The 26,588-nt window shown below is 43.4% G+C and overlaps 1 protein-coding gene across 2 annotated transcripts in view; it reads left to right on the forward strand.

Annotated features, from left to right (window-relative positions):
* The window catches only part of scube1 (signal peptide, CUB domain, EGF-like 1), a 114,786-nt gene extending 88,204 nt beyond the window's left edge, over positions 1-26,582 (forward strand). For both annotated transcript variants that reach the window (XM_031869908.1, XM_031869909.1), the window contains 15 exons: positions 10,311-10,433; positions 13,775-13,891; positions 16,066-16,188; positions 16,260-16,379; positions 18,597-18,695; positions 20,184-20,300; positions 20,418-20,576; positions 20,720-20,923; positions 21,042-21,203; positions 22,924-23,091; positions 24,179-24,340; positions 24,513-24,710; positions 25,507-25,659; positions 25,817-25,896; positions 26,364-26,582. In XM_031869908.1, the coding sequence (XP_031725768.1) occupies positions 10,311-10,433; positions 13,775-13,891; positions 16,066-16,188; positions 16,260-16,379; positions 18,597-18,695; positions 20,184-20,300; positions 20,418-20,576; positions 20,720-20,923; positions 21,042-21,203; positions 22,924-23,091; positions 24,179-24,340; positions 24,513-24,710; positions 25,507-25,659; positions 25,817-25,896; positions 26,364-26,516 (2,138 nt within the window). In that variant the 3' untranslated portion in view covers positions 26,517-26,582. The remainder of the gene's footprint in view (positions 1-10,310; positions 10,434-13,774; positions 13,892-16,065; positions 16,189-16,259; positions 16,380-18,596; positions 18,696-20,183; positions 20,301-20,417; positions 20,577-20,719; positions 20,924-21,041; positions 21,204-22,923; positions 23,092-24,178; positions 24,341-24,512; positions 24,711-25,506; positions 25,660-25,816; positions 25,897-26,363) is intronic.
* The last annotated feature ends 6 nt before the right edge of the window (positions 26,583-26,588 follow it).

Raw genomic sequence — 26,588 nt, forward strand, 5'->3', positions numbered from 1 at the left:
CAGTGGATTCACTTCAAATTCTCGTTGTGCAAAAGGCCTGCCATTTGGATTACTGAAATATTGCATTAAAAAGTGCCTGAATATGTTTTCTAACCCAATTTACTCCTAATCAATTACTCACATCAAGTAAACTTGCTGCTCTAAGGCCCTGTTCACACCTACATTAACATGAAACTTGGGTGATCCGGTCACAGGTGGACAGCTCTACGTACAGGTGTGAATGCACGAAAGGCGCACTGAGGGTACATTGAAATCCAATTGCTCAGACCACATTTGGTGGTGGTCTAGGCATATGGCAGTGTGTACATGAATGTGTCCACATTAAGGACCGCCTACTCAGACGTCCTCTAAACGGAAGTACATACTCACTCACTTGTATCAAATTAAGTAAGCTATTGGTCCACAAGGTCTGGAACTAGGCCATAGAGATATATCACGAACAAACATCTTTGGCAATTTGTGCTTCCTAGAACACAGAATCAGAATCAGAATCAGCTTTATTGGCCATGTATGCGTGCGCATACATGGAATTTGACTCCGGTTACACATTACTCTCATCGTACATACACACATATGAAATATATACAATAAACAAGAGAAATATAGGAAAAACAAGGACATTTAACAGCTATATACAATATAAGTATAAATATATCCCAAACAAAAGTGTGTATGTATATCTATAAAATACAATGGTGCAAACAGGTAGTGCAATATGACTTATTTATTGTTCATGAGAGTGACGGCCAGTGGAAAGAAGCTGTTCCTGTGTCTGGTGGTTTTGGCGTACAGAGCCCTGTAGCGCCTACCAGAGGGGAGGAGTTGGAACAGCTTGTGTCCAGGGTGTGAAGGGTCTGCAGTGATCTTTCTTGCCCGTTTCCTGACTCTGGAGGTGAACAAGTCCAGGATGGAGGGCAGGCTGGAACCAATGATCCTCTCTGCAGACCTGACAATCCGTTGTAGTCTGTTTCTGTCCTGTTTGGTGGCCGATCCAAACCACACAGTGATAGAGGAGCAGAGAACAGACTGGATGATGGCTGAGTAGAACAGGATCAGCAGCTCCTGAGGTAGGTTGAACTTCCTGAGCTGGCGCAGGAAGTACAACCTCTGCTGTGCCTTTTTCCGGATGGTGTCGATGTTGGGAGCCCACTTCAGGTCCCGGGAGATTGTGGATCCCAGAAACCTGAAGGTCTCCACAGCGGATACAGTGTTGTTGTGTATGGTGAGGGGGGGCAGTGTTGGGGGGCTCCTCCTGAAGTCCACTGTCATCGCCACAGTTTTGAGCTTGTTTAGCTCCAGGTTGTTCAGACCACACCAGAGGACCAGCTGTCCAACCTCCCGCCTGTACGCAGACTCATCACCGTCCCTGATGAGGCCGATGATCGTTGTGTCGTCTGCGAACTTCAGGAGCTTGACCGTTGGGTCCTCTGAGGTGCAGTCGTTGGTGTAGAGGGAGAAGAGCAGTGGGGAGAGCACACATCCCTGGGGGGCGCCAGTGTTGATAGTCTGGGTGCTGGATGTGATTTTTCCCAGCCTCACCTGCTGCGTCCTGTCAGTCAGGAAGTTTGTGATCCACTGACAGGTGGAGGCTGGCACAGTGAGCTGGGAGAGTTTGGGTTGGAGTATCTCCGGGATGATGGTGTTGAACGTGGAGCTGAAGTCCACAAACAGAACCCTTGCATATGACCCTGGTGAGTCAAGGTGTTGCAGCATGTAATGCAGTCCCATGTTGACTGCATCATCCACCAACCTGTTTGCGCGGTAGGCAAACTGCAGGGGGTCCAGCAGGGGTCCTGTGATGTTCTTCAGATGGGTCAACACCAGTCTTTCAAAGGATTTCATGACCACAGACGTCAGGGCGACGGGCCTGTAGTCATTTAATCCTGTGATGGAGGATTTCTTGGGGACCGGGATGATCGTGGAGCATTTGAAGCATGAGGGGACTTCACATAGCTCCAGTGATCGGTTGAAGATCTGTGTGAAGATGGGGGCCAGCTGGTCAGCACAGACTTTCAGGCAGGAGGGTGACACACCGTCTGGGCCTGGTGCCTTCCTGATCTTCTGTCTGTCAAAGAGCCGACTCACATCCTCTTCGCAGATCCTCAGTGCCAGTGGGGGGTCGGTTGGGAGAGATGAGGAGGAGGCAGGGGGTGTAGATGGTTGTTTGATGGGGCAGGTGGGGGGTGTGAGGGTAGGCTTATCAAACCTGCAGTAGAAGGCATTCAGGTCGTCAGTGGGGGGGATGGTCTCCTGTAGTTCGTGAGTACTTGCAGGCCTCTCCAAACTGACGAGGGGTCGTTGGCTGAGAACTTTTCCTCCAGCTTTTCAATGTAGCTCCTCCTCCTTCACACCCAGGAATACACAGTCTATACTGTTTGATTTCTTCTTCTTTTAATTCTCGGCGGCCTAGGCACAGGAAGTGCATTGCTGCCTCCTGCAGGTTAAAAACAACACAAATGGAAATTATGTACATGTTTATTTGCATATAGAGCGAGGAAGTAAGATCCGATCACAAGTGGTCACTGGAGAGGCAATATAATGCCAGGTGTAAACTGCACTTCCTTAAATGGCCACTGCTGGCTCCAAAATACAGTTAATCCCCATAGATCCCCATGTTAAAATGCCCAACTCTACACGTACAAAGTAGCCTGGTAAAAAACAACGTTCTATGTCTCTTCAGCTAATATCCCCATTCATGACAAATGTACTGAAGGTGAATATTATTAATTCATATAACTCACCCGTTTCAATTATAGTAAGCCTGAAGGTTACGCATCATTTTTTGAGTGAAAGGTGGGTGTTGCTGCTCTACCTGTCTCAGCCGTCTCAGCTCCTCCAACGACCCCCCTCTTTGCCCATTTTTAGAGTTAGGTGGAGTCATCGCTGCAAAGAAGGCGACGCCTGGAGCCGCCCACTTTGAGCTTCACAGCGGCTCTTCAGAAACCTATGGGTGATGTCATCGAGATGACGTCCATATTTGTTTCAGTCTATGGTGTGCATTGGCACACTTAGAGCTGTTTACTTGTGATCAGATCACCCAGGACACTGCGGGTGTGAACAGGGCCTAAGATTTTCATGGTCTGTCATACAACACCTGAACCACAGCTGCTTCCTCTGCTGCTAAAGAGTGTCAGACAACTGTGCTCCTGACTGAAACCATTGCTACATCATTTCATCAGTTAACTATGGATTAGAATGCAAACATTTAACTTTCTTTAATAGTATGACTGATTAACTTCACAGCTGTCAGATACCAGCAAAGACTCTAATGTCACGTGAGTAAATATGTGCATTTACATCCACCTCTTTTTGTGCATTTTGAATTTGCACATCAAAGAGTAAAAATTTGAAAACTATCTGAAATATTGCAAAAAGGTTTTACTCTTGGCTGAGTTAGAAAAGTTTGTGTATTGATAAAAAGAAAATCTAACAAAGTGCAGTGAAGCACGTAACTTTAATGTCATTTAAGCTTCCGATGAAGAGTTGAAAACATCAGATCTGTGTGGAGCGATGAAGAGACTGTAACCTTCCTCACATTAATACATCAAACAAACAGAAATGTCATATTTTCTTCACATTTTGCATGTTTTTTGCTCTTTTCACGTTTGCCTGGAGCTCATTTTACTAGGTCATTTCATTGTACCCTGTTCTTCTGCAATTGTTTAATAGCACCCATCTTGGCTTATTAGCACCACGATGCTATGTCGATGCTCCCAACTCCCAATTGCACAGTATTGGATGGAAATCTGTATCAGTTAATTTTTTTTTTGTGCAGGTTTTCTGTGAATTCTGTTAAAATTTGCACAGAATTTGAATGGAAACTGTCACAAGTACCACATGTGGTCGTTTTGAAACCTGCACATGCAGGCAGCAGCAGATAGCCAGTCTGTCAGCAAGAGATTCGAAATGTCTGTCAGAGCTGTGTGATATTCAGAGAGATAAACAGCTCTTGGTAAAGGGTGAAAGTATTGATCGAAGGCCGGAGCAACATATTGATCGTCTAGAGTAAATGTCAGAGATGGATCCCGGGAGACAGCCTGTGTGTGTGTATGTGTGTGGGGGTGTGTGTGTGTGTGTGTGTGTGTGTGTGTGTGTGCGTGTGTGCGCGTATCCTTGTATTGTGAAAGTGACGAAAGAATCCTCTCCCACAAGGGCAAACAGACGTTTGTGGAGGAAACATTGAAGTGAGAGAAGTGTGCATGCTTTTTACCCTTTTGTGTGATCGTTGGAAATAAGCAGAGACAATGCCCAGCCTGTTTTTTTCTTCAGTCCATGTGAAGCACTAATTAGTTCATTAGGAGCGTCTTCATGAACAAACGCCTCAGGCCAGATGGGTTCTGGCACCCCAGATGTTTGTACATGATGACATCAAGCTGCCCATTCATGTGAACACTGATTTTACTCTTCTGCTCTTATACAGAGAGAGCTGTTGTTGTATTTCTACATTTCTAACCATGCCATGGCTCTATGGATGTCGATGTGAGTCTTTCAGTCTGTCTAAAGTTTGGTCCACTTTGATCTAGACTAAAATATCTCAACTATAAGATGGATTCCCATGACATTTATTTCAGAGCTTAAATCCTGATGACTTCGGTTAACCCCTGACTTTTTATCTGCCACCAAGCAACCATTCAAAGATTTTACTTATCCAGTGAAATCTCAACAGCTACCAGATAGATTCTCTAACTTCTCATCTAGTGCCATCATAATCTGAATTGATCCGATACGAAAAGTGTATGACCTGTAATTAATGACATTCCAATTAGTCTGAGTTGCACCTGCAGCCTTGTGGCACCTGTGTCAGGCAGAACATGTAAAGCCTCAGACAGTCGTTCGGTAGGCGCTTCCATTCATACTCCCATTGAGGGTCTGCGTCGGTCTGGCTTTCCAGGCATGCACATTTCCCGGTCCACACTCCATTCCATTTGATTGCACTAATGCACCAAGATGTTGTGTGCCAAAAGTTCAATGCCATTTCATTGTCATTGTATTTATTTAAGATACAGGTAACTGTGGATCTCCTCGCACAACTTCTATTCAGAATAAGCATCCACATCTTATTCTTCCTCTTGGCAAACCAGCTAGAGGTGCAAACACCACCAACTGGGCTGGAGTGTTGCACAAAACTGGAGGATGCATAAAGTGTGTGTGGTCACATTTTGGGTGGTTTGCGCAGACATGGGCGGATAAGGACATATACATCTCTCAGACCGAAGCAGACCCTCATGGACAAGTGGGCGAGGAAAGTATGAATTGGTCTTAACTGTTGAGGCAGTATTCTCAAATTCATCTCCTTGATCTAACTTGGATTGTACCTCATTCGTACTTTGCTTTGGACAAAAACAGCTGATGAATATTGTGCTAATAAGCAAATACTAGCATGTTAGCATGACAAACTACAATGGTTGCAGTGGTAAACATTGATGAAAGCCCTGTTGATGGAGGTTAAACACCAGAGGGACAACTGACATTCTCGGAACTGCCACACACGTCAGGCCACCCTTCATTCTCCCTGCACCCACTCTCCTGTGCTCTCTCTCCACTCACTGAACTTTATTATTTCAAGATGTGTGGAGGCTTAATGTATTTATTTAAGCTCAAAGCTTATTTAAGCTCCATTAAAGGTAATTATAGACCCCGTTATGAGGCTCAGCCATCCCCAGAGTGGCCATTAAGTGTGGGCAGCTGTGGCCGTTCTGCCAGTGTTTGTGGCTGCCAGAATGATTACGAAGCTGTGTCTGTCTGCATTGGGTAGACCCAGGGTGGTATCCACTGTTTCTACATAGGCATTAGAGCAGAGACGTCGTGGGCAGAGGGGGAATGTTGTGGACTTGCTCACTTGCCAACACGCCTGATTCGAGAATCCAGTTTTCCTCAACTCCTGAAGCTGTTCTTCTTGTGGTTTCTGTGCCATTTTTTCTTATCAGATTCCTTCAAAAATCACAAAATGGAGGAAAAGATCAACTTAAAATGTCTTTGTCTTGAAAAGAAGTCTCAGGGTTGGCAATTATACAGTGTGTGTGTAACCTGAAGGGAGGGGGAAAAAAAGCCATTCCTCCTGCTGTGTCACAGATAGAGATCAGCCTACCAGCTACTGTCAGCATGTCAAAGAAAAGAACAAGAAGATGACCATGACTGATTTGAATCCTTTGGCAGACGGCGCTGCAGGTTAGGCATGAGACAACAGAACATTGGAGGAGCGAAACTGGAAATAAATTAAAAACAAGAGAGCGTCAGACAGGAGGAAAAGCACAAAGTCAAGAGGAGGTCATAGACTGGCAGTTGAGAGCAGATCTAAAAGCTTCTCTCCTGATATGATATCACATTTCGGGACGTTAGACGTACACTTAAGTCGACTTGAACACCCTTACCTGTCCCACTCTCCATAAAAAAAAAAACAGAGCCTCATTTCCTTCCCACCAGCCATGCCAGATTTCAGCCGAGCCAGATGGAGGGACAATCCCTCTAAAAGGCCGCTGACAGGGCACAGCGGGACACACAGTTTACTACATTTTTACCACACGAGCAGCCACCTCGCTGTGGATTCCTGTCTCGGCTCCATATTTAGATGAAGAGTTCATTCAGTAGAAGCTCCCTGACGATACAGACTGAGATGATCAGACCAGGGAGGCCAGAGTCTTCCCTGATGGAAAAACACAGCGGCTTAGTTACTGCTGGCTGTTTTATAAGGGCTCCTATCACGCTACACTGAGGGCCATTTGAGAGTGTGTGTTGACTGGACCTCTCTGTCCTCTCACCACCTTCTCTTGACCCTGTTAACAGTGGGTTCTGAATTGATCAAGCTACCAACACACTCTCACTCCTGACTCGTCAAATACTGACCGATCAGTGGCCCTATGGTGCTCTTCTAACACCTCTAGTGTCAGTTTTGAACGTGTCTGGGATGGAGTGTCAGTTTCCGCTCATTACGTATATAGTGTCTTTTCAAAGTAAACTTCCAACCACTCCATTTTTTTTAGGTTTACTTACGCAACAAAACAAAAAGGTGCCAAATAATCAGTCCCAACCCTACATTAACCCGCATAGATTCTATCCATTCCCGCCCCAAGCACGAATGCGGGCAGAAGATACTTGTTAGTCATATGCCATTTGTATATATTGTAGAACATTTCTCCTGAGAGGTGGGAGTCGGGAGTCTGTTCTGGGCAACTTCTGTCAGTGACACGATTCTCGAACAGAAGTAAAAAGTACACCAGACAATAATCAAATAGCGATCTTGAAATTATGCAGGTTATGTAGGTTATTGATAATAGCATGAAGCATTCCTGCTCAACTGAAATTAACAGAGGGCCAGTGAACGGATAGCACAAATTAAAAAATGTAAGATCAAATTAAATTCAAGATTACATTATGACTAATAACAAAGCATATAGGGCCTACCTACCCACATAGATCACAGTGGAAATGTCTCCTCATTAATATGGCCGGATAGGATGGCCATCAACATTGGTGCTAACCTGACCAGATTTAAACTCGGGGCAATTTACAGCCCGGCCTGAACCTGATGGTCGGGTCAGGCTCAATCGAGTTTGGGCAGAGAATCAAAGATCTATATTTTGGCACAAATGTCCACTTGGACTCAAGAATTAACTGATTAGAATTTGGTGGTCAAAGGTGACTGTGACCTCATGTCCATCTGATTCTCATGAACGTGATATCTCAGGAACGCCTGGGGGGAATTTCATTACATCTGGCACAAACATCCACTTGGACTCAAGGACACTTTATCTCCAAAAGGTCAAAGGTCAACTTCACTCTGACATCATAATGCTCTGCAAAAACATTTTTCTGAGCACCATTTACTGCCATAAATCAGGAACAGATGGTGACCATATTTCACAATTTACATTTCACTCATCTTGGATGCCCACCTCGAAACTGCGGTGACTGTCTAGATCAGAGGTAGCCAACACGGGCAACGTGTGTACGTGTGTAGAGGTTTCTGCCTGTGCAAATTAAACAGCAGCACGTGTATATTACTTTGACGATTGCTTTCACATCACTCCTCGCAGAATATCTCTGCTCGCGTGAGCAAAATTGCAGCCTGCGAGGAGAAAACCATGCTTCGAGCGCGAGGGGCGTCCCCTAGCGCGCGACTACTACCACTGCTCTTCTGCTGGCAAAACTTATATAACTGCATTTAATTGGTTACAATCCTCGTCTTTGGATTGGCCGGATATCACTCGGATATCAATCTTACATAACTGATCATTTGTATAAACATGGGACAGAGTTCATGATTTGTTCAAAAATGTTACAACGGTAGTGGTTAGTACAAACGAGTCATGATGCGAAGATATGACAGTTAATGATTTCCTAAATGTTGGAAAATGTTGGAAGTGATAATTTGTACAAAAATATAACAGGTGTGATTTTGAACAAAATACACAATCATTGTTAATAATTATTGTGAGGAATGATTAACATTGACATGTGATCAGACAGTCTCTTCACATATATTATTATTATTATTAAAAGGTGATCTGTGCAACTTTGTTATTCAGGAAGTTTGTATCAAACAGCCCTTCGTAAAGTAGCTCTCTGTTTCAAAAAGGTTGGTGACCCCTGGTCTAGATCTTCTGTGATGCCGGGTTGAAGATGTGTGGGAAGGATCCATGTCTTAAAATTTCTAGTTTCTTTGCGACAACATCTATATTTGAAGCATTGTTTACTGTCATGGCTACAACTTTGTGTTATATCAAAATCAGCTTTATCGACCAAGCATGTTGTTCAGGTGTACAAACAATTCTCGCTTGTACACCTGAACAATTTGACCGGACGCGGAGGCAATTCTATTATATGTCCTTATGTTTCTCCTTTTCCTCTCTCTTCTTCTGTATCTTGTCTCCTCTACCTCCATACTCCAACTTCTCCCCCTCTCTCCTCCTCCCCCATGTCTCTGTGGTGTCTTGCTGGACTTATTCCCCAGCTCAAGGGCTTAGGTGTTAATCCCTCACAGTTTTCATCACTTAGAGCACCAATCAAAAAGGGCTTACCCTGTGTAATCTGCTAGACTATTGTCCCCTCTCGCTCCTCCTTTGCTCCATGCTCCTCTCCTCGTCCTCCTCCACCCTCAACCTCTACACACTTCTTTCCAGCCTGATCTTTCCTCCTCCAGAAACAACGTTTTTCCAGTGACAAATGGAAAACAAATCTTATCTGGATAGGGAACACTTTCTATAAAAGAGAGATAAGGAGCAGCAAAATGTATTTATGGGAAAAAGCCAGTGACAGACATGATTCAGCAGTTTGGGTTCATCTGAGGGCACCGTAAACTGGATGGTTGGGGTTTGCCAGATCTGGCAGCAGGTTTGCCGTTGCCACTGAACATGCTGCCTCGGGGTGGTTACATTGGCCTTGTTATCATTTTAGAATGGATGCCTCTGGATGGCTGCGCCACACCTGGATCAGAGCTCAGGTATCACGGTTTGTTTTACTATTTTAAAAATCAAATAAACATTTAGAGTTGTTTTCACTGAGTTTGTAGATTCACCTGCAGGTTTAGGGTGCAAAACATTTGATGATAACTACAAATTAGATATAAATCGGTCTGAAAGGACGACAACAAACTGGTTTCACCTCTTTCTTCTTAGCAGGATCAAGAAACGACTTCGTCTTACAAGACGTTTCTTGTAGAACAAGTGCTTTTAATGATGCTTTTTGCTTCCCCCTACTTTCCTTACTTTCTTTTCTTATTTTTTTATTGAAACATTAAGATATAAAGATGTTGCAGTTACCCCTTTTCTTGGCCATCAGCCACCTTCCATTACTAGATCTCCCCTTTTTCTCTCTACTCTCTGCCTGACTGCATTAGTTCCAGGTAACTAGCGTATCATGGGATGAGACAGGGATCCCTATGAACAAGCTGAACCTCCAAAGACTCATCCACACTGCCTGCTGGAGCCCTGTTAAACCATAAAAACACTAAATGTTCCATTCCAGTACATACCACAATGAAACACTGCGCCTAATTTGGAAAAGTCAGTAAAAAGATCATAGGAGAGAGAAATACAAATACATTAAAACATTGAATCACAGTGAACATGACGAATAGACTCAGCAAAGTCAGCATGGTACATGACACTAGAAGTACATTAACTGTTTGGTGTGCTCCAGGGATGTCATGCAAACCGATACTTCAATGCTAAAATTCTGAAAACGTGACGGTACTCATTTTGTTTACACTACCTAGTAGGTACTGTAGGTACACGGAGTCTTCTCTAAAATCCGGTTGAGCTTTGACACAAACCTGTGCCTTCTCTGATGGACCTTTCTGTTTCTCCACCCAGACATCGATGAATGCCAGGAGAACAACGGAGGCTGCGATCACTTCTGCAGGAACACGGTGGGCTCCTTCGAATGCAGCTGCCAGAAAGGCCATAAACTGCTCACCGATGAACGGACATGCCAAGGTCAGTGATCGACAGCTGTCACATCCACAGATTCTCATTGTGTCATCGGACTCAGCAGTCAGGTCTGAACACACTCAGAGGCAATCATTAGAATTTTCAGCTCTTTGGTTTTACTTGACAAAACTCAAAGACAACTCAAAAACAGTACAGTTAGTGGTGGCTGGTGATTATTTAGCTCAGTGGGGCTACAGACATTGAGGACTTCTGACACACTAGCAATGTTTTTGACTGTTTTTTCATGAATATATTGAATATTGTCTTAACTTTATTGACATATTCCACTTAATGCTTAAAGGCCTACTGCTTCTCTGATAGTTACAGCAATGCAAATATTCAATAGAGCATTGCAGAAACAATGCTGTAACATAGCAACCATGCCATCTTGCTATTGAATGCTCATTTGTTTAGTCATCTACTGGACTGATGGACTAATTTGCATATTCAAACATACAATTGTAGAAAACTTTTAACACAAAAAATACTTATCTTAATGTCAGTAATTAACTGGGGACATGTTATGGTGATATCTATTTGTTGACGTTTTTTTTTTTACTCTATTCACCTGTAATGTATTCGCCTAAATGCTTAAAAGAGAAAAGGTCAAGCATGCACAGTCATAGAATCTGCAGTTTGACATCCTCAGCTGGGTGAGCAGTGCCACATGAGATCAGCGGTGATGTTCGTTCGTCCAAAGGCGGATTCCTGGTTACAAGTAGCAGCAAGCAAGAGCAGACAAACACAAAATAATTTTTGTTAAAAACAAAACCCAGAGGCGTTTCTGTCCCCGCCAGCAGTGTGTACGTGTGTACATATACAGTATGTGTCGGATGAACTGTGCATCTCCCTCAGTGCGTTTGAAGTCTTTAAAAACGTGGTGTTGAGTGTTGTTAGCCACATCACGGCGTCAGCGCCTGTTTCTGACACACCATTGCCACTGTACCACGCCAGCCAATAGCTGCCAAGTTTGGTCCCATCCACTGACATCTGGACTCTTCAGCTTCAACGTGACCTTAGAATGAAATACAATGCTTGATTTTCCAGCTCTTTTTCTGTGCCGGTTAGCTTTTCCAGAGAAAATAGCTCCTGGTAGTACATGACAGTGTATTTTGCCAGAACTGGCACGGAAAACAAAGCAGAAAGATGAATCATTTGCCATATTTGCATAAGCAATTTCCCCAAGTTATTCCTTCTATTCTAAAAAGTTTAGAGAGAGTGTCAGCAGTTCGGTCAATGTCAGCAATCACTGTCAAATCACCTCATCGTGACCTCACAGAGGATCACACCAGCCAAACCAACATGTATTTCATATCTGTTCCTTTTACCTTCAACAGCTGCAGAGTTCAGTTTACGTGCTCGTGGGCTAGCTCGAAACAGGCGACCTATTCCTTATCCCCACACAAACAGATGCCTGGAATATTTACCAAGCCAACATCCAGAGCCTTAACAACTTCCTCCACATGACAAACTCCATTATGACATGTTGTATTTTTAGCCCCTGTAAAGCCCCGCGGAACAGCCTGAAATAAACCAGGTGAGCTGAAAAACGGCAGCCTCCATTCCTGATAGGTTAATAATATCCAGTGCTGGACCAGTATACATAGTGACACACACGGACACAGACACTGAGTAACGGTGAATTTGACCCGGCTAAACCTCAGTTCAGTAAAGTTTTTCCAGACTGGTTTATTAGAATGAGGTCTTGTCCTAGTTTAGTATGGAACTCATGTATTTACTATACTGTCCACTGTGATTAATAGGAAGGCCTCTTTGGTCCGTGGTGAGCAGCCTGTCTTTCCCCATAAATGAGTCATTCAGATTATGTATCTGTAAACCACTCGTCCCGCTGACCTTTGCAGCGGGACAAAAACCCCAGAGCTCTCACTGGGCTGAATTAAACCATGACTTCATCAGTTCATGATTCCATTAACGTGCTGTGAATCCAACAACACCTGTGATGCAGTTGTCGAACCGTCGAAGGGACATCGGCAGGTTGTGAGGCTAAAACATTCATCTGAACTGATGCAGAAACCCTCAAATGTATTTGAGCGTTATGCAAAGCAGGAATGCATTTGACATTGTTTTGATCTACTTTATTAATAAAGCCTTTAGTTGTATTTTTTTAGATAATTTTGTCACTTTTTTGGGGATAACAAGAAAAGGAAGAGACTGACATGGGATGGTGTTAATGGGAAAAATCAGTAGGCACAAGCGTAGTATAGAACCTGTTTAGACAACAAACTGGGTTGAAGAAGATTATGGTTCGGGTTCAAAAAGTTTGTTTGTGTAACTTACATAGATTGTGTTAGTTAAGTACGTAATTACGTAACAAAAGTAAGGTCAAATTAGTCACTGATTATTTTTTGTTTCACACAGGACATGAACAGCGGTCTTCTGGATGAAAGTTCTTTGTTTGTTTCACCCTTTCATCCAACTTTGGCTGTCTTCAAAATCGCATGCTAACTTATTGCATGCTAACGTATTGCATGCTAATGTATTGCATGCTAACGTACTGCATGCTAAATGGTAAATGGACTGTACTTTTTGTAGTCTTTTCAACCACTCAATGCGCGTTCACACTACTTGTCATCATTCACACACTGATGGCAGGGGCTAGGTACCACCTGCCTATCAGACTAACTCATTCACACACAGCTACGGGATTAAGTGTCTCGCCACAGTCGCCCCAGTAAGCGTATTAAGCATGCCAGCAGACTGTTCACACTGAAGTATGCTGAAGCAACAGCCGGCCGGTGTCAAGGCACCCCTCCAGTAGCTCCAGCATGTCTCCGAAAATGTCGCAGCAGCATTATTTGGATAAACTGACCACCTGTTGGGAATCTAAACGGTTACTTCGTCATCTGAAAACAAAATAAAACTTAATAAAATGACATATTAACAGCTTTTAGCCTGGCTCAAAATCTCACAAGACTGACGACTTATCTCAAGGCACCCACACACAATGCATTGTGGGGCACTTGAGTCAATGCTTGCTTATGTAGTATACATCCGGGCATTTCTTGTGTACACAGAATCCACATATGTTGCTGTGTGAACGCACTCCATTCTTCATTTGTTCTCATACTTAGTATGAATAGTATGTTGGTATACAATTTCGAAAGAAGCCTTTCTTTATACTAATGTTACGTCACATGAGTTCCTTAGCGACAGCCCATTGCATTACTTTTTTGTATGTTTAAGTACGAACAGTGGATGATAATGGCCAGATGTATGGATATGAACAGGAAAACCACTATCAGTAAATGAAGCCTAATTTGATGAGTCACTGATGATGATGTCTCCAGTATTTCTCACCAGTCGTGTATCTCTCCGGTCTCCCTCAGACATCGACGAATGCTCCTTTGAGAGAACCTGTGACCACACCTGCGTCAACTACCCCGGCAGCTTCGAGTGCCTGTGCCGCAAAGGCCACATCCTGTACGGCCTCACTCACTGTGGAGGTGAGAGTCCGCTCAGATCCGTCACCGCTACTGCAAACTGGGCTGGAACTAGCTGTTTGACTCAGTCGATGCGTGTGTGTGTTCGTGTGTGTGTGTGTGTGCGTCTGAAAAGGGAGTGTGAAGGTGAGGGGTCACTGAGCGGGTGCAGATTGCTGCTGCTGAAAACACTCTCACAGTTCAGTTCCTCTGAATAACTTCTAGCTGAGTTTTCTGCGTGTGTAATGAGTAATGTCATTGTATGCATACAGTGTGAGTCTGTGTGTTGGTTTGTCTGCTGGATGTATCTGTATCAACAGATTCATACACTCAGTTGCCAGGTACAGCTAAAATGATACAGTCTAATACAACAATCCTGCAGTAAATCCTCCCTAAGATTCTAATTGTTGTGCTGAAACTGTTTTAGAGAACTTTTGATTCAAATGTCTGATCATTTCGGAGGCTTCTGCGGAAGCCCTGAGAGTAAAGTATCGCTTTCTAATTCTGACAGTTTTTTCTCTTCTGTTTGTGACTTGATAACAGGTGAAAAAGGTTTTGCAAGGATTCAATTATTTGTCACGATCAGTTTTGTTTGATCGTTTTTGTCGTTGTAATACTCATTTTGGCCACAAGAGTGAAAGTGAAAGCATTCATGTATGCCTCCAGGTCCGTTTTAATTTCTCCGTGCACTCTGAGACACAACGTATCTATATTGCGTGTTAGCAAGTTATGTAAATTAAAGCTCACCTTAAAGAAAACATGAATGCTTTTAGTCAAAGTTATCCTGTATTTAAAAAAAAGGATTACCTACCAAAACGTTTTAGTTTCACAGAGTCACTGACAGGAATGTAGAAAGATTATCTTTGAAAAGCCTATTCTTAAATCAAAAACACAGGAGAGGAAACTATTTAGGTCAGACTTAGAAAATGGATCACAACAAAAAAAAAACATGTCACTTGCTTGCTTTTGTTGTGTTATACCAAGAGCTCTGTTATTAAGCCTTCCCTCATTGATATGAAAGGGACAAAATAACAGAATAACAGAATCACCTGTCACATCGACGCCTCACATTGATGCAAAACAAAAACATTAATTGTTTCTTAAAATGTAATAAAACACTGACATTATATTTTATACATGGTAAATGGACTCTACTTGTATAGTTCTTTTCTGGTCTTCTTACCACTCAAAGCTCTTTAACACTACTTGTCATCATTCACCCATTCACACCCATTCATACACTGATGACAGGAGCTATCTTGCAAGGGGCCACCTGCTCATTAGGGCTAACTAACATTCATACATGGACTAGCGGAGCCGGGATCCTCTGATTGAAGGACGACCCTGCTCTACCACTGAGTCACAGTTGCTCAAATGAAATACTTATTTAATACATATTAAATACTTCACATTTTTATAATGTTATTTTATTCTATTTTCTCACTTTACCAATGATGTTAAGCAGGGGCGTCGTTAGGCCTATTTTAGGGAGGCTGGTGATGTCATTAAATTAAACTATTGTTTCTCACATGGACAAGTTATTTATAACTCTAACATGCTACATATGTGCGTGCGTTCTGGTTTGTATGTTTTCTCCCCCTTCAAATTACAATCCAATAGCCTATCATCATACTTAACGATATAAAGTTGACACTGTCAGGTCCATTCTCCATCCATTGTGTGCGGTCCCTTTAAGAATTAGGATTTGGGAGTGATGCGGATATGAAAGCTAGTTTATCCGTCTTTCTTCTACAAGCAGGAAAATTATTTCTCTCTCTTTATTTGAGAAAATTCATATTTGTGATGTCAAATTTCACTATGACCCTGAAATTCTGTCTCTTGTGTTATATACTGAATGCAAGCAAAACTACAGAGCAAAATCACACTCTTTCTGATTGAACCAATCTATGAACTGTCTGAAACAATGGATATCCACGGCCCCAAATGGGCCCCAAAACAATTGCCGCGCACAAACATTCCTCTCCCCTTGGGGCTAAGCCCCCCCTTTCTTTGAATCCTAGAAACGCCCCTGATGTTAAGGTATGTGGGTGTTTGGTTGTCTTCACATTCTCTCATCTATAAAATGACATGTGTCCAAAAAGTTCTGATCTTTTGTCCTCCCTATCATGTCATACAACTGTGATTACAATCTCTTATGATTCATACTGACCATAACCCTTCCTGTGGTTGTGCCTCAGACATTGACGAGTGCAGCATCAGCAACGGGAGCTGTGAGTACGGTTGCACAAACACCCAGGGTGGCTACGAGTGTGTGTGTCCGCCTGGACAGAAGCTCCACTGGAACAAGAAAGATTGCATCGGTAAGCACCAGCTCTATGCGTGTTTGAGTCCAGGTGTTTGTCACGGTGATGTGACTCTGTGTGTTCCTCAGAGGCGGTGAAGTGTCTGCCCAATGGGAAGCCAGCACCCCGAGCCCAGCTGACGTGCGCCAAGAGCGGAGGGGCGGAAGTCTGCTCGCTCTCCTGCCCCTCCAACGCCCTCTTCCTTGCAGGTATACACTCTCACACACACACACACACACACACACACACACACACACACACACACACACACACACACACGCACACACACACGCACACACACACACACACAGTTTATGCCTAAACAGTTAATTTGGTTACTCAATATGATCAAATGCATTGTGCTAACACAGCTTTGATATTTTCCTGAGCTGACTATCTATAGATTTACAGTATGAACCATAAATTATTAGTGCTGACACAACAAAACATGGAATTGTAAGGTTGATTATTTATGGAAATAATTTATGGAAAAATACCAAACATGTACCAGTTATAGCTTTAGAATTCAGCCTTATCATTCATTGCCTACCAAGTACGACATTTAAAAACTGCAGCTGTCATCATTTGTAACCGTTCTAAAGGGATGTCTGTCGGTAAAGACTGAATCTCAGCAACTATTGGATGGATTGCTGTGAGATTTTTGAACAGACATTCATGGTCCCAGTGGATGAATCCTGCTGACTTGCGGACTTGTACTTATTCGGTCAAATATGTTGACATCAACTCAATGGATTGGCACCAACATCTGGGATTTATGGTTCCGACCATGAATCCTAAGGACTGTTCATCTTGTGCCGACATTTTTGTTTCGTTTTGAAATATCTCGATAAATTATGGCCGGATTGTGATGTTTGGTTTATGACCAAAAAAACTTGCAAAACGAATGACATTCGCCTCAGCTGCACTTTGTGTTTAATGCTAGTTATTGAATGTTAGCATAATAACATGCTAAACTAAGATGGTGAACAAACAAACCTGCTAACATTGTCATTGTGAGCACCGCTGTGCCTAAATACATCCTCACAGACTAGCACAGCTCTAGATTCTTCTTGTCGTCTGACCCAAATATATTCAGGTCATAATCATATATGTCAAGAAAGAATAGAGTTTCACAACACTTGAGGGGCTGGATTTAGTGACTATCTATTATTTTTTTGTGTGGAATAGTTCTGGGGTGTACTGCAGAGTGAGTATGAGAGGTCGTTGATTTAATCTTTGTTATTGTTTTTCTCTTGTTCCTGTTGTTTTTCACATGTGGGACCTTAATGTTTAGATCAGGATGGTGATCTTACAAGGAAGGGTGTCTGAAAGTGGTCTGGGTGTGAAGGAGATTACTTTAGACGTAAAATAAAATGAGTATATGAATATTTCGAATAGCTATTTATCTATGTAGAAATATACTGTGATCTTCCACTCTGTGAATGAGAAAAGTCACAGAGTGTGTGTTTAAATTGGTGACCCAGCAAATTAAATATATTCTGCTCCTGTAAATCCCTCTAGAATGGCCTTTACCCTCAGATGGGTTGTTTCTGTCACATGCTGCTTCCCTCTGGTGGTGACGGCTCGCAGTCGCAGATTTACCATCCTTTCCTCTCGATGCCATTGATGCTTGACAAGGGCGCTCGCTCTCTTTATCGCTGTATGTGTTGACTCCTCGGGGGGGGGGGGCTCTCCACTCAGACTGATGTGTTTTTCACTCTGCGAGGTCCTCTTGGCTTCTCCTGTCCCGGCACTTTGGCTGCCACCCCCGGCCTCTCCTCCTGCCATAGTACTTAACACACATCTGTAAATCGATTACATTCTTTGATCGCGCCTTCGTTTTTTCCACGGTGAGGCCTTCACTCCGTTTGACTTGGCCGCCGTGGTGTGAGAATGATGGATAGCTCTCAGGCACGCAGTGAAATATTTGTTTTTCTGTCTTTTTGGAGAGCGTCTTAAGTTCACGGGGAGAGAGCCATGTAAATTCCTGTGGCTTGATGCAGCCGGGGCTCTGATTTAATCATCTCGCTTTTATGACTTCATCCCTTATTCCTCACTCAAAAAGCGTCTTTTTGTGTTTGTGCCTATCAAGAAAGAAACAGGATTCATAGATCTTTCATTTGTGCTTTAATCCATCAATGGGGTTTTGAGGTCACATGGCAGCAGAATTTCCTCTGGGCTGTTGTTTCTGAATACGGCATTTATAGAGTTCTTATTAATCCTGTGCGTGGTCCAGCCCACTGCCAAGTGCAACACACGCACGACTCTGACGTGTGATGGAACAGGAGGACCAGGTCAACACAGTCCTTCAGACCAAATGAATAAAAACTCTCTGCCTCCCTAAGCTCTCATCGTCAAGTCTGATTTCTCTTCTCTTGCTGCAGTATAATATGTGTGTGTGTGTGTGTGTGTGTGTGTTTTAACAGACTCAGAGAACAGCTACACACTGAGCTGTGGAGTGCCCGTCCAGCCTGGAAAAGTGCTTCAGAAGACTAACACCACCGCGGCCTTACCCACCTGTGCCGGTACGGAAGGCCCGAGAAACACTCCAAATATTCCTCATAAAATGATGATGATGTTATGATCTTCAGCATATAAACATAGCACAAAAAGTAAGGAAATTTGTGTTTGGTAGATTATTTCTTTGTTGTAACAATGCTTCTTGGCAATAAATCTTATACCGTTGGAAAGCCTATTTATTTCCCTTTTAAATGGTGCCACATTTGTAAGGAACATGCATTTGTGGGATGAGCAGCAGAGCTGAGTATGTGGGTTGTGCCCATGAAAAATTTGCTTTCCAACAGTATAAGATTTACTGCCAAGAAGCATTGTTACAACAAAGAAATAATCTACCAAACACAAATGTCCTTACTTTTTGTGCTATTGATTAGTAATACATTAGGGGGTGATGAACATGTTCATGGTAAACAACAAGGAGATGAAGTGAGATAATAAGACAAGTTGTAGATACATAAAATATACAGGTGCCAGCAGATATCCAGATGATGAATAGTATGCTGCTCATTGTTCACAGTTCAATTAGCAACTTGAGATGAGAGTTAAAGGCACGTACAACCAGATTGTTTCACAAGTAGACCGTTTTTCAGGTAATTTTAAGCCAATAAAAAGCTAAATTATTGTCGAACAATAGCCAGTGTGAACCCAGATTGCCTTTCGGCGAATGTCTTTTGCCTCTGTTGGTCCCCACATGGACTTTCTACATTCAATCAAAGCCTGCTCTAACTCAATACTACTCAGAATACTAACGGAAACCAGAACGCTTCCGACACCAAAATCTTGCACACAGATTTGGCATTGATATGCAGATATCTGTTTAATTACAATAATTAATTAATATTAATAATAATTATATACACACATATATATATATATATATAAACATTGCTTGTTTTTTCCCCCCACCACAGTCTTTCTTGTTAAATTTTCCTATTAAAACTGACCTCAATATGGCTGATAGCCACCATTAGGCTCCTGTATAGGTAATTAATGGGGGTCTTTGACCAGGCAGTGTCTACCATTACATTCTGGATGAGAAAGATTTACAAATGTGACCAACCAAATCACCAATATATTGAACCTTGACTAAACTGTTGATAGCGCACAGTCGGCAGCAGGTGAAAATGTCACACACAGTGAGTCCTGCAGTGACGCTGTGAAGACGGCGACAGCGCAGATGTAGAGGTCTGCAAGCGAACAATTAGAGCAGACTGGGCATTTTTTTAGAGGGGGCCTTAAAGAGACAGACTCTAAAACGGAGCGTTTCAGACAGAGGTATATTCAGAGAGACGGTATGAGAAAAATTAAGTGTTTTTTGAACATTAACGCATGTAAACACTTTTTAGAACCTGAAAATTAGCATATGTCTCCTTTAATGGGGCATAATCACCTGAGAAAGGGTCAAAAATAATACAAAATGTAGACTTTACACACCTGTAGTCATACTCCATGATGATTAACAGTCTTTTGTTTGGCTCTGCTGTGTATGAATCCAGACATGCTGGCCCCGCCTATCAAACAGAAGGCCAGGTTTAAGATCAAAGACGCCAAGTGTCACCTGAGGCCCCGCAACAAGGAGAAACACAGAGATTCATCCAGGCAGAACCTGCAAGGTACAGAGCTTATGCTGGGTTAGCAAGTGTTTTAGACACACTATCATTTATAATTGATGTTTTAACCAAAACTGACTCTCCCTCTCCTTATCCACCTCTGTGTTTTTCACCTGGCAGGAGGCCAGTTCCCCTGCACCGACGACTGCCAGGTAACTTTTGTCAACCTCAAGTGCGACTCGTCTAAGAAGCGCCGACGAGGACGCAAATCTCCCTCAAAAGAGGTTTCCCACATCACAGCAGAATTTGAGATGGAGATGAAAGAGGAGGAAGCCTCAGGTGTGGTGTTCTGTCTTACCTGTTTTGTCTTACTCCACTTGGAATGAAATAGTAAACTTTCATCTGCAAAGAGAATCACGCAGAATAGCATCCACAAAGAAAAGAATCAATTTGTTTTTGAATGAACACCCATGTTTGCTCAGACACGTGCAATGTGGACTGCGTGCGGGAAAGGATGAAGCAGAAGCTGCAGAGCGCCATGCGGACGCTCAGGAAGTCCATCAACAAACAGCAGTTCTACATCCAGTTCTCCGGGACAGAGTACGAGGTGGCCCAGAAACCGTCCCGGGTACCGGAGGGAGCCAAGGCCTGCAGCACGGGACAAGTCCTCCGTGATGGCAAGTGTGGTGAGTCTGGAGTTTTGCCAGTTTTGGGTTTTGCCAGTTGTGATGTTGCCGCCTTGTCACGATGAGGAAGATCACAGAAAGTATTCCTTCAAACCTGCACCTGTGTCCTCCTCCTCAGCGAGCTGTGGCTTGGGGACGTTCTACAGCGGGGAGCAGGAGCAGTGTGTCCAGTGTCCCCCCGGGACGTACCAGGACACAATGGGTCAGCTGTCCTGTGAACCGTGTCCCAGCACTGAAGGACAGGGCATCGCCGGTGCCAGGAACATGTCTCAGTGTGGAGGTAACTCACCGTCCCATCATTACAGTCAAATCTTTCATTCTTCCTCCAACAGTACTGAAACAATTGCTGTATTAATCATATGAAGACACAGCTGGAGCTGGTCCATTCTGAGTCTACAGCCCATTAAAGGTCCTCAGATGTTTCTCCTGGCTTTTGTTTCCCTCTTTTATCTTTGTCAATGCTGGAACCAGTGGTGGGCTGTCAGGGCCAGAAAGGCCTTCTCTGCTGGCCTTGACAAAATCAAAGTTATAGCTATTTTATGATTCAATAATTTTTCATAAATACACTACATGTATTATAATTTTTTTTCCCATTATCTTATTTTTTCATTGCACAGCTACTGTCTTCCTCAGTTGATCTGCTTCCAGTGCAGCTTGTTTTAAGTAGAGCTTTTATCCAATCAGATTTCACCTCTGTGTCTCTAGGTAAGAACAGAGGCCCGAGGCCTGCAGACTCACAAGTGAATCCTTTTGCACTTTAAGTGAATGGGGACGATATTGTTGATTGTCATATTCTTCAACCAATCAGATCTTTAGTTTGACATGTTGGGCGTATTCTTTGACGTGTCAGAGCCTTCTAGCTGGCCTAGCCATATGTGATTGGTCAGTGGGCTAGCGTGACATGTTGGGCGGTGACAATCCCAATATCTGCTGAGCGGACATTTTCAGCCTCAAACACATTAAAACATATTCAAGAAATACAACTGGGGAGGCTCGACTGTCTTCACTGGCGTCCATGAATCGAGAAGGACTTCTTACTGGAACTAAAACGCACGGATGTACTGAACAACCGTGAGATTAAACTCTTTATTAATGAAGAAAGAAGGATGGACTTTGTCTTTAAATAGTGAACAGCAGCTTTGGTAAGTTAACTGCTTTTGTTTTTACATCTGCAGTAGCTTTAATATGCTTGTTTATATATTATTATTTGTACAACTTGTTTTTATGAAGATGGATTTTTGTTTGGTTTTATATGTGATAGGAACTATTGTTACGTCCAATGTTGCGCTGGGGACATATTTAGTCGGTGCCAGTGTTGCCAACTTGGCGACTTTCTCGCTAAATCTGGCGACTTTCCGAACCCTCATCTCGACTTTTTTTGTCAAAAGCTACTAGTGACAAATCTAGCGACTTGTTCTGGTGTTGTTGGAGACTTTTCTGGTGTTTTGACTCTGACGTGAAAGCACGTATCGTTCTTCTACACTGTCGTCAACGAGCAGCGGGTGCTGCCGTGAGCCCCCCCAAAGCACTCACAGGCGGTCACTCTCACAGCAGCCCCGCGCAGCAGTCCCAGCTGCAGTCAGAGAAGAGAGGTGACGCACTCTCGGCATATTCATGTATCTGCAGTTAGTGTATTTATAGGTGTTGAGCTTCATTTTTACACGAAAAAAATAATAACCGAAGCTGTTTCAGCTACAGGACAGCAGTGAAAGCCCAGGTATAAAATGCACGGCTGCCACTGGCTGGAACACATACATACAATGTGGATGTATAAAGATGTTGGCTTGGCACCACCCAGTGGCCATTCATGCACAGTGAATCTGAGCTGCAGCTAGAGCTCTTTGCTGGGAGCTGAGATTAGTAAGATATTAACCAGCTGAGAAACTCTCTGACATTATGCAGTTCATATATTCAAACAGTGTCTTAGAGAGACGTAAAGCTCACAGGTACATTAAGAGAAGAACAGAGAGAATAAAGACTTTCTTGTGTCCTTCCCTCAGGTCAGTGTCCAGCGGGTCACTTCTCTTCCGATGGGTTCCGTCCATGCCAGCCCTGTCAGCTGGGCTCCTACCAGCCAGAACCAGGCCGTGTCCTCTGCTTCCTCTGCGGAGGAGGTCTCATGACCAAGTCTGACGGATCAGAGTCCTTCAGGGACTGTGAGGCCAAAGGTGAGGCTTCGTGTCCACGTGTGCATCTCTATATGCAAACTGTACGTCTGTTTGTACAATGTTTCTTTCATTGCTACGTACTCCGTCTACCGTAATCAGCAATGTGCCAAGTTTTTTTAAATTGCGTATTTCCGCACCAATTCAATTCAGAGTGCTTTACACAAAACATTAAAAGTATCCAGACAAAGTGCAAAAGAAACACACCACAAAATGACATTCAAATACAATTACAACATCCACTAAGGAGCCAAGAGAATAAGAATAAGGTGTAAAATACAAGAATTACAGTTGCAGTGCAGTGCTTCTCAGCAGCAAACAGAGAAATCTTCAGCCTTGATTTAAAAGAACTGAGTGTTTTCTGGGAGTTTGTTCGGAGCATAGAAACTGATTCTCCATATTAAGTTTTTACTCTGAGGACAGAAAGCGGACCTGTCCCAGATGACTTAAGAGGTCTGGATGGTTCATAATTTAGCAGAATATCACAAATGAACCATTCAGTGATTTATTAACCAACAGAAGTATTTTGAAGTAAACTCTTTGACCAACATAAAGCCAGGGGAAAGGTGTCGGAACTGGAGTGATGTACTTTCCTGGTCTTAGTGTGGACTCGAGCAGCAGCGTTCTCAATCAGCTGCACAGGTCCTGCAGACATGCTCTTTTTTTGTACCATTAAAGAAGCGGTCACCTATATATACACTACTGTATGATTACGTGACAGCACATTATAATCCTACTGAAGTGTTGTTGAGATGTTCCTCCATTAATATTCTATAGATTAAGAGCTTGATTTGCTCCAGTGTAATTGGAGCTTTTCTTTCTGCCACTTTCAAAGCTGTGTCTGTGAATGCTTGGATTTGCAAACCATTTGTCAGCAGTTTCATTATAATCCATCATAAAGTCGTGTTCAATTTCACATGTAGACGATAAAGTCATCTATTAGGCTTTTGTGCTTTGTTTACAGGACTGCTTTGTAATCTAGGCATGAATAAAATCACAGCTGTGTGATGTATCTTGTAGATGGCATGCTGTTTATCCTCATGTATTTTAATCTGAGTGGGTACACTGACTGCTTCCTGTTCCTCCTCAGTGCACTGCGCTCCTGGACATTACTACAACTCCACTACCCACCGCTGTATCCGCTGCCCAGTAGGAACCTACCAGTCGGAGTTTGGGCAAAACTACTGCATCACCTGCCCGGGGAACACCACCACTGACTTTGACGGAGCCACCAACGTCTCCCACTGCAAAAGTAATGCTGCTTAACATATACATTCAGCCTGCTCCAAAGTATTTAGCAGCATGGTTGGTAATGAGTGCCAAATGAGAATTGTTTTCAAGTAAAGCGGTAGATTTTTCAGATCATGGTGCTGTTGTATTAAAAGGAGATATATTGCTAAGTGTTTCTGTTATTTTGCCCTCAGACCAGCTGTGTGGAGGTGAGCTGGGAGAATACACAGGCTACATAGAGTCTCCCAACTACCCTGGAGATTACCCATCCAACGTGGACTGTGTCTGGACCATCAACCCACCACACAAGAGGCGGATTCTCATCGTGGTACCAGAGATCTTCCTCCCAATTGAGGATGAGTGTGGAGACGTGCTAGTCATGAGAAAGAGTGGTAAAGAAATAAGTGATAATTCTGATAATTTTTAGGCAAACATAACTAATCAGACATATTTATGGGCTGAATGTTCCTAGTCTGCATGTTACTGATTAATTAGTTCATTCAAAACTCAAAATAGATTAATATCTATTGCCAGGCAGCAGGGTTGGCCATAGAAACAGAAAAGGAGTAAAAAGGACATCCCCATTCAAAGCAATGTAGCAAGATGGTCAGAACGGTGGGCATTTTATTTTTTTTTGAACTTTTTTTTTTGAACTTTTTTTTTCAGTTGCTGTTGCACTGAACGAAAAACGCGACAAAACATCGTCAATGACAAAAAACAAATAGACAAAAATGAACGGTGGGCATTTTTATGTATGCCGTTGTTGTCCAGTAGGTCTATCTGCAGGTCCATAGTACAACACACCTGCAACATGACATGCCCTGGAAACGGTCGCAGTTCTGTTAGGTTTAGGCACCAGAACCTTTAGGCACAAAAACTACTTGGTTTGGAAAACATCATGGTTTAGAAAAACATCATGGTTTGTGAGAAAATAAATCTGTTACTCTGGAAGTTATGTCGGGGGGTGCGTCATGTAGTAAACTTGGTCAGTCTTGTACTAAAGTGGGTGTGATGTGTAGTAAAGGAGTTGTGTTGTGTTGTGTTTAACACAGTTGAGCACTGAAGCTGTCTACCGGTGCTAAGCTCCCTCTGGGAAAGCAACCTTACTTCTTCTTAGGGCGCATACAAACCTGTGTTGTTTAGTCTAGTTGGATCCGACTCTGGTTCATGTTTGTACCATTCCTCCAGCCCTTCCCACCTCCATCACTACCTATGAGACGTGTCAGACCTATGAGCGGCCCATCGCCTTCACCTCTCGCTCCCGTAAGCTCTGGATTCAGTTTAAGTCCAACGAGGGCAACAGTGGCAAAGGCTTCCAAGTCCCATACGTCACCTACGATGGTGAGTCACCTTCAACACACTTCAGACACTTACGTTGGATCGAATCTCACATACAGGCTGCAAATTCCCTTGTGAATCATATTCATTGTTACTAATTTTTATACTGCCATCAACTTACACTCTATATACTCTGTCATCAAACCCTGTTCTGTTCCAGAGGACTACCAGCAGCTGATAGAGGACATAGTGCGAGATGGCAGGCTCTACGCCTCCGAGAACCACCAGGAGATACTGAAGGTACTGACAGATACAGTACCAGTCCGTCATTCAGAGGGAATGTCTTTTAACTCACCTTTAACTAGCTTAGGACCCCGCCTCAGCCGAGGGTGAACCTATGTCGATTATTTGGAGCGTTGAGGAATGGTTGATGGAGATTAGCCAGTAGTGGTTTGGGGGAGGCTTAGTTGAGGATCCACTGCGGCTCCCCGGCCTTGCAGATCCCCCGGTCTCCATGTGGGGTAGGAGGATGACTATGGGGTGAGATAACCTTGGGTGGAATGGTTTAACAAGAGGGAGTGAGGGTGGGATGCGGAAAGCACGAGCCAGCTGAGACTTAGAGTGGGTAGGTATTTGTAGGAGTGTGCCGGAAGTGGGCGAATGGCTGAGGCGTGGTCCTGCTCCTGAAATTCAGCTAAATAAATTGATCTACAATATATGATTGGACCAGTTGGATGACACTCTCTGTCCGTGTGTCCTCTCTACAGGACAAGAAGCTGATAAAGGCCCTGTTTGATGTGCTGGCCCACCCCCAGAACTACTTCAGGTACACGGCACAGGAGTCCAAAGAGATGTTCCCCCGCTCCTTCATCAAGCTGCTGCGCTCCAAAGTCACCAGGTTCCTAAGGCCGTACAAATAGGCCGGGCCCCTCCACTGTCCCGTTAAAGACCCCCATCATCCTGGATCATTCCAAACCCAGCAACCTAAATGT

This window comes from Anarrhichthys ocellatus, unplaced genomic scaffold, assembly GCF_004355925.1.
Source record: "Anarrhichthys ocellatus isolate YVR2014 unplaced genomic scaffold, GSC_Weel_1.0 scaffold49, whole genome shotgun sequence".
Taxonomy (NCBI): Eukaryota; Metazoa; Chordata; class Actinopteri; order Perciformes; family Anarhichadidae; genus Anarrhichthys; species Anarrhichthys ocellatus.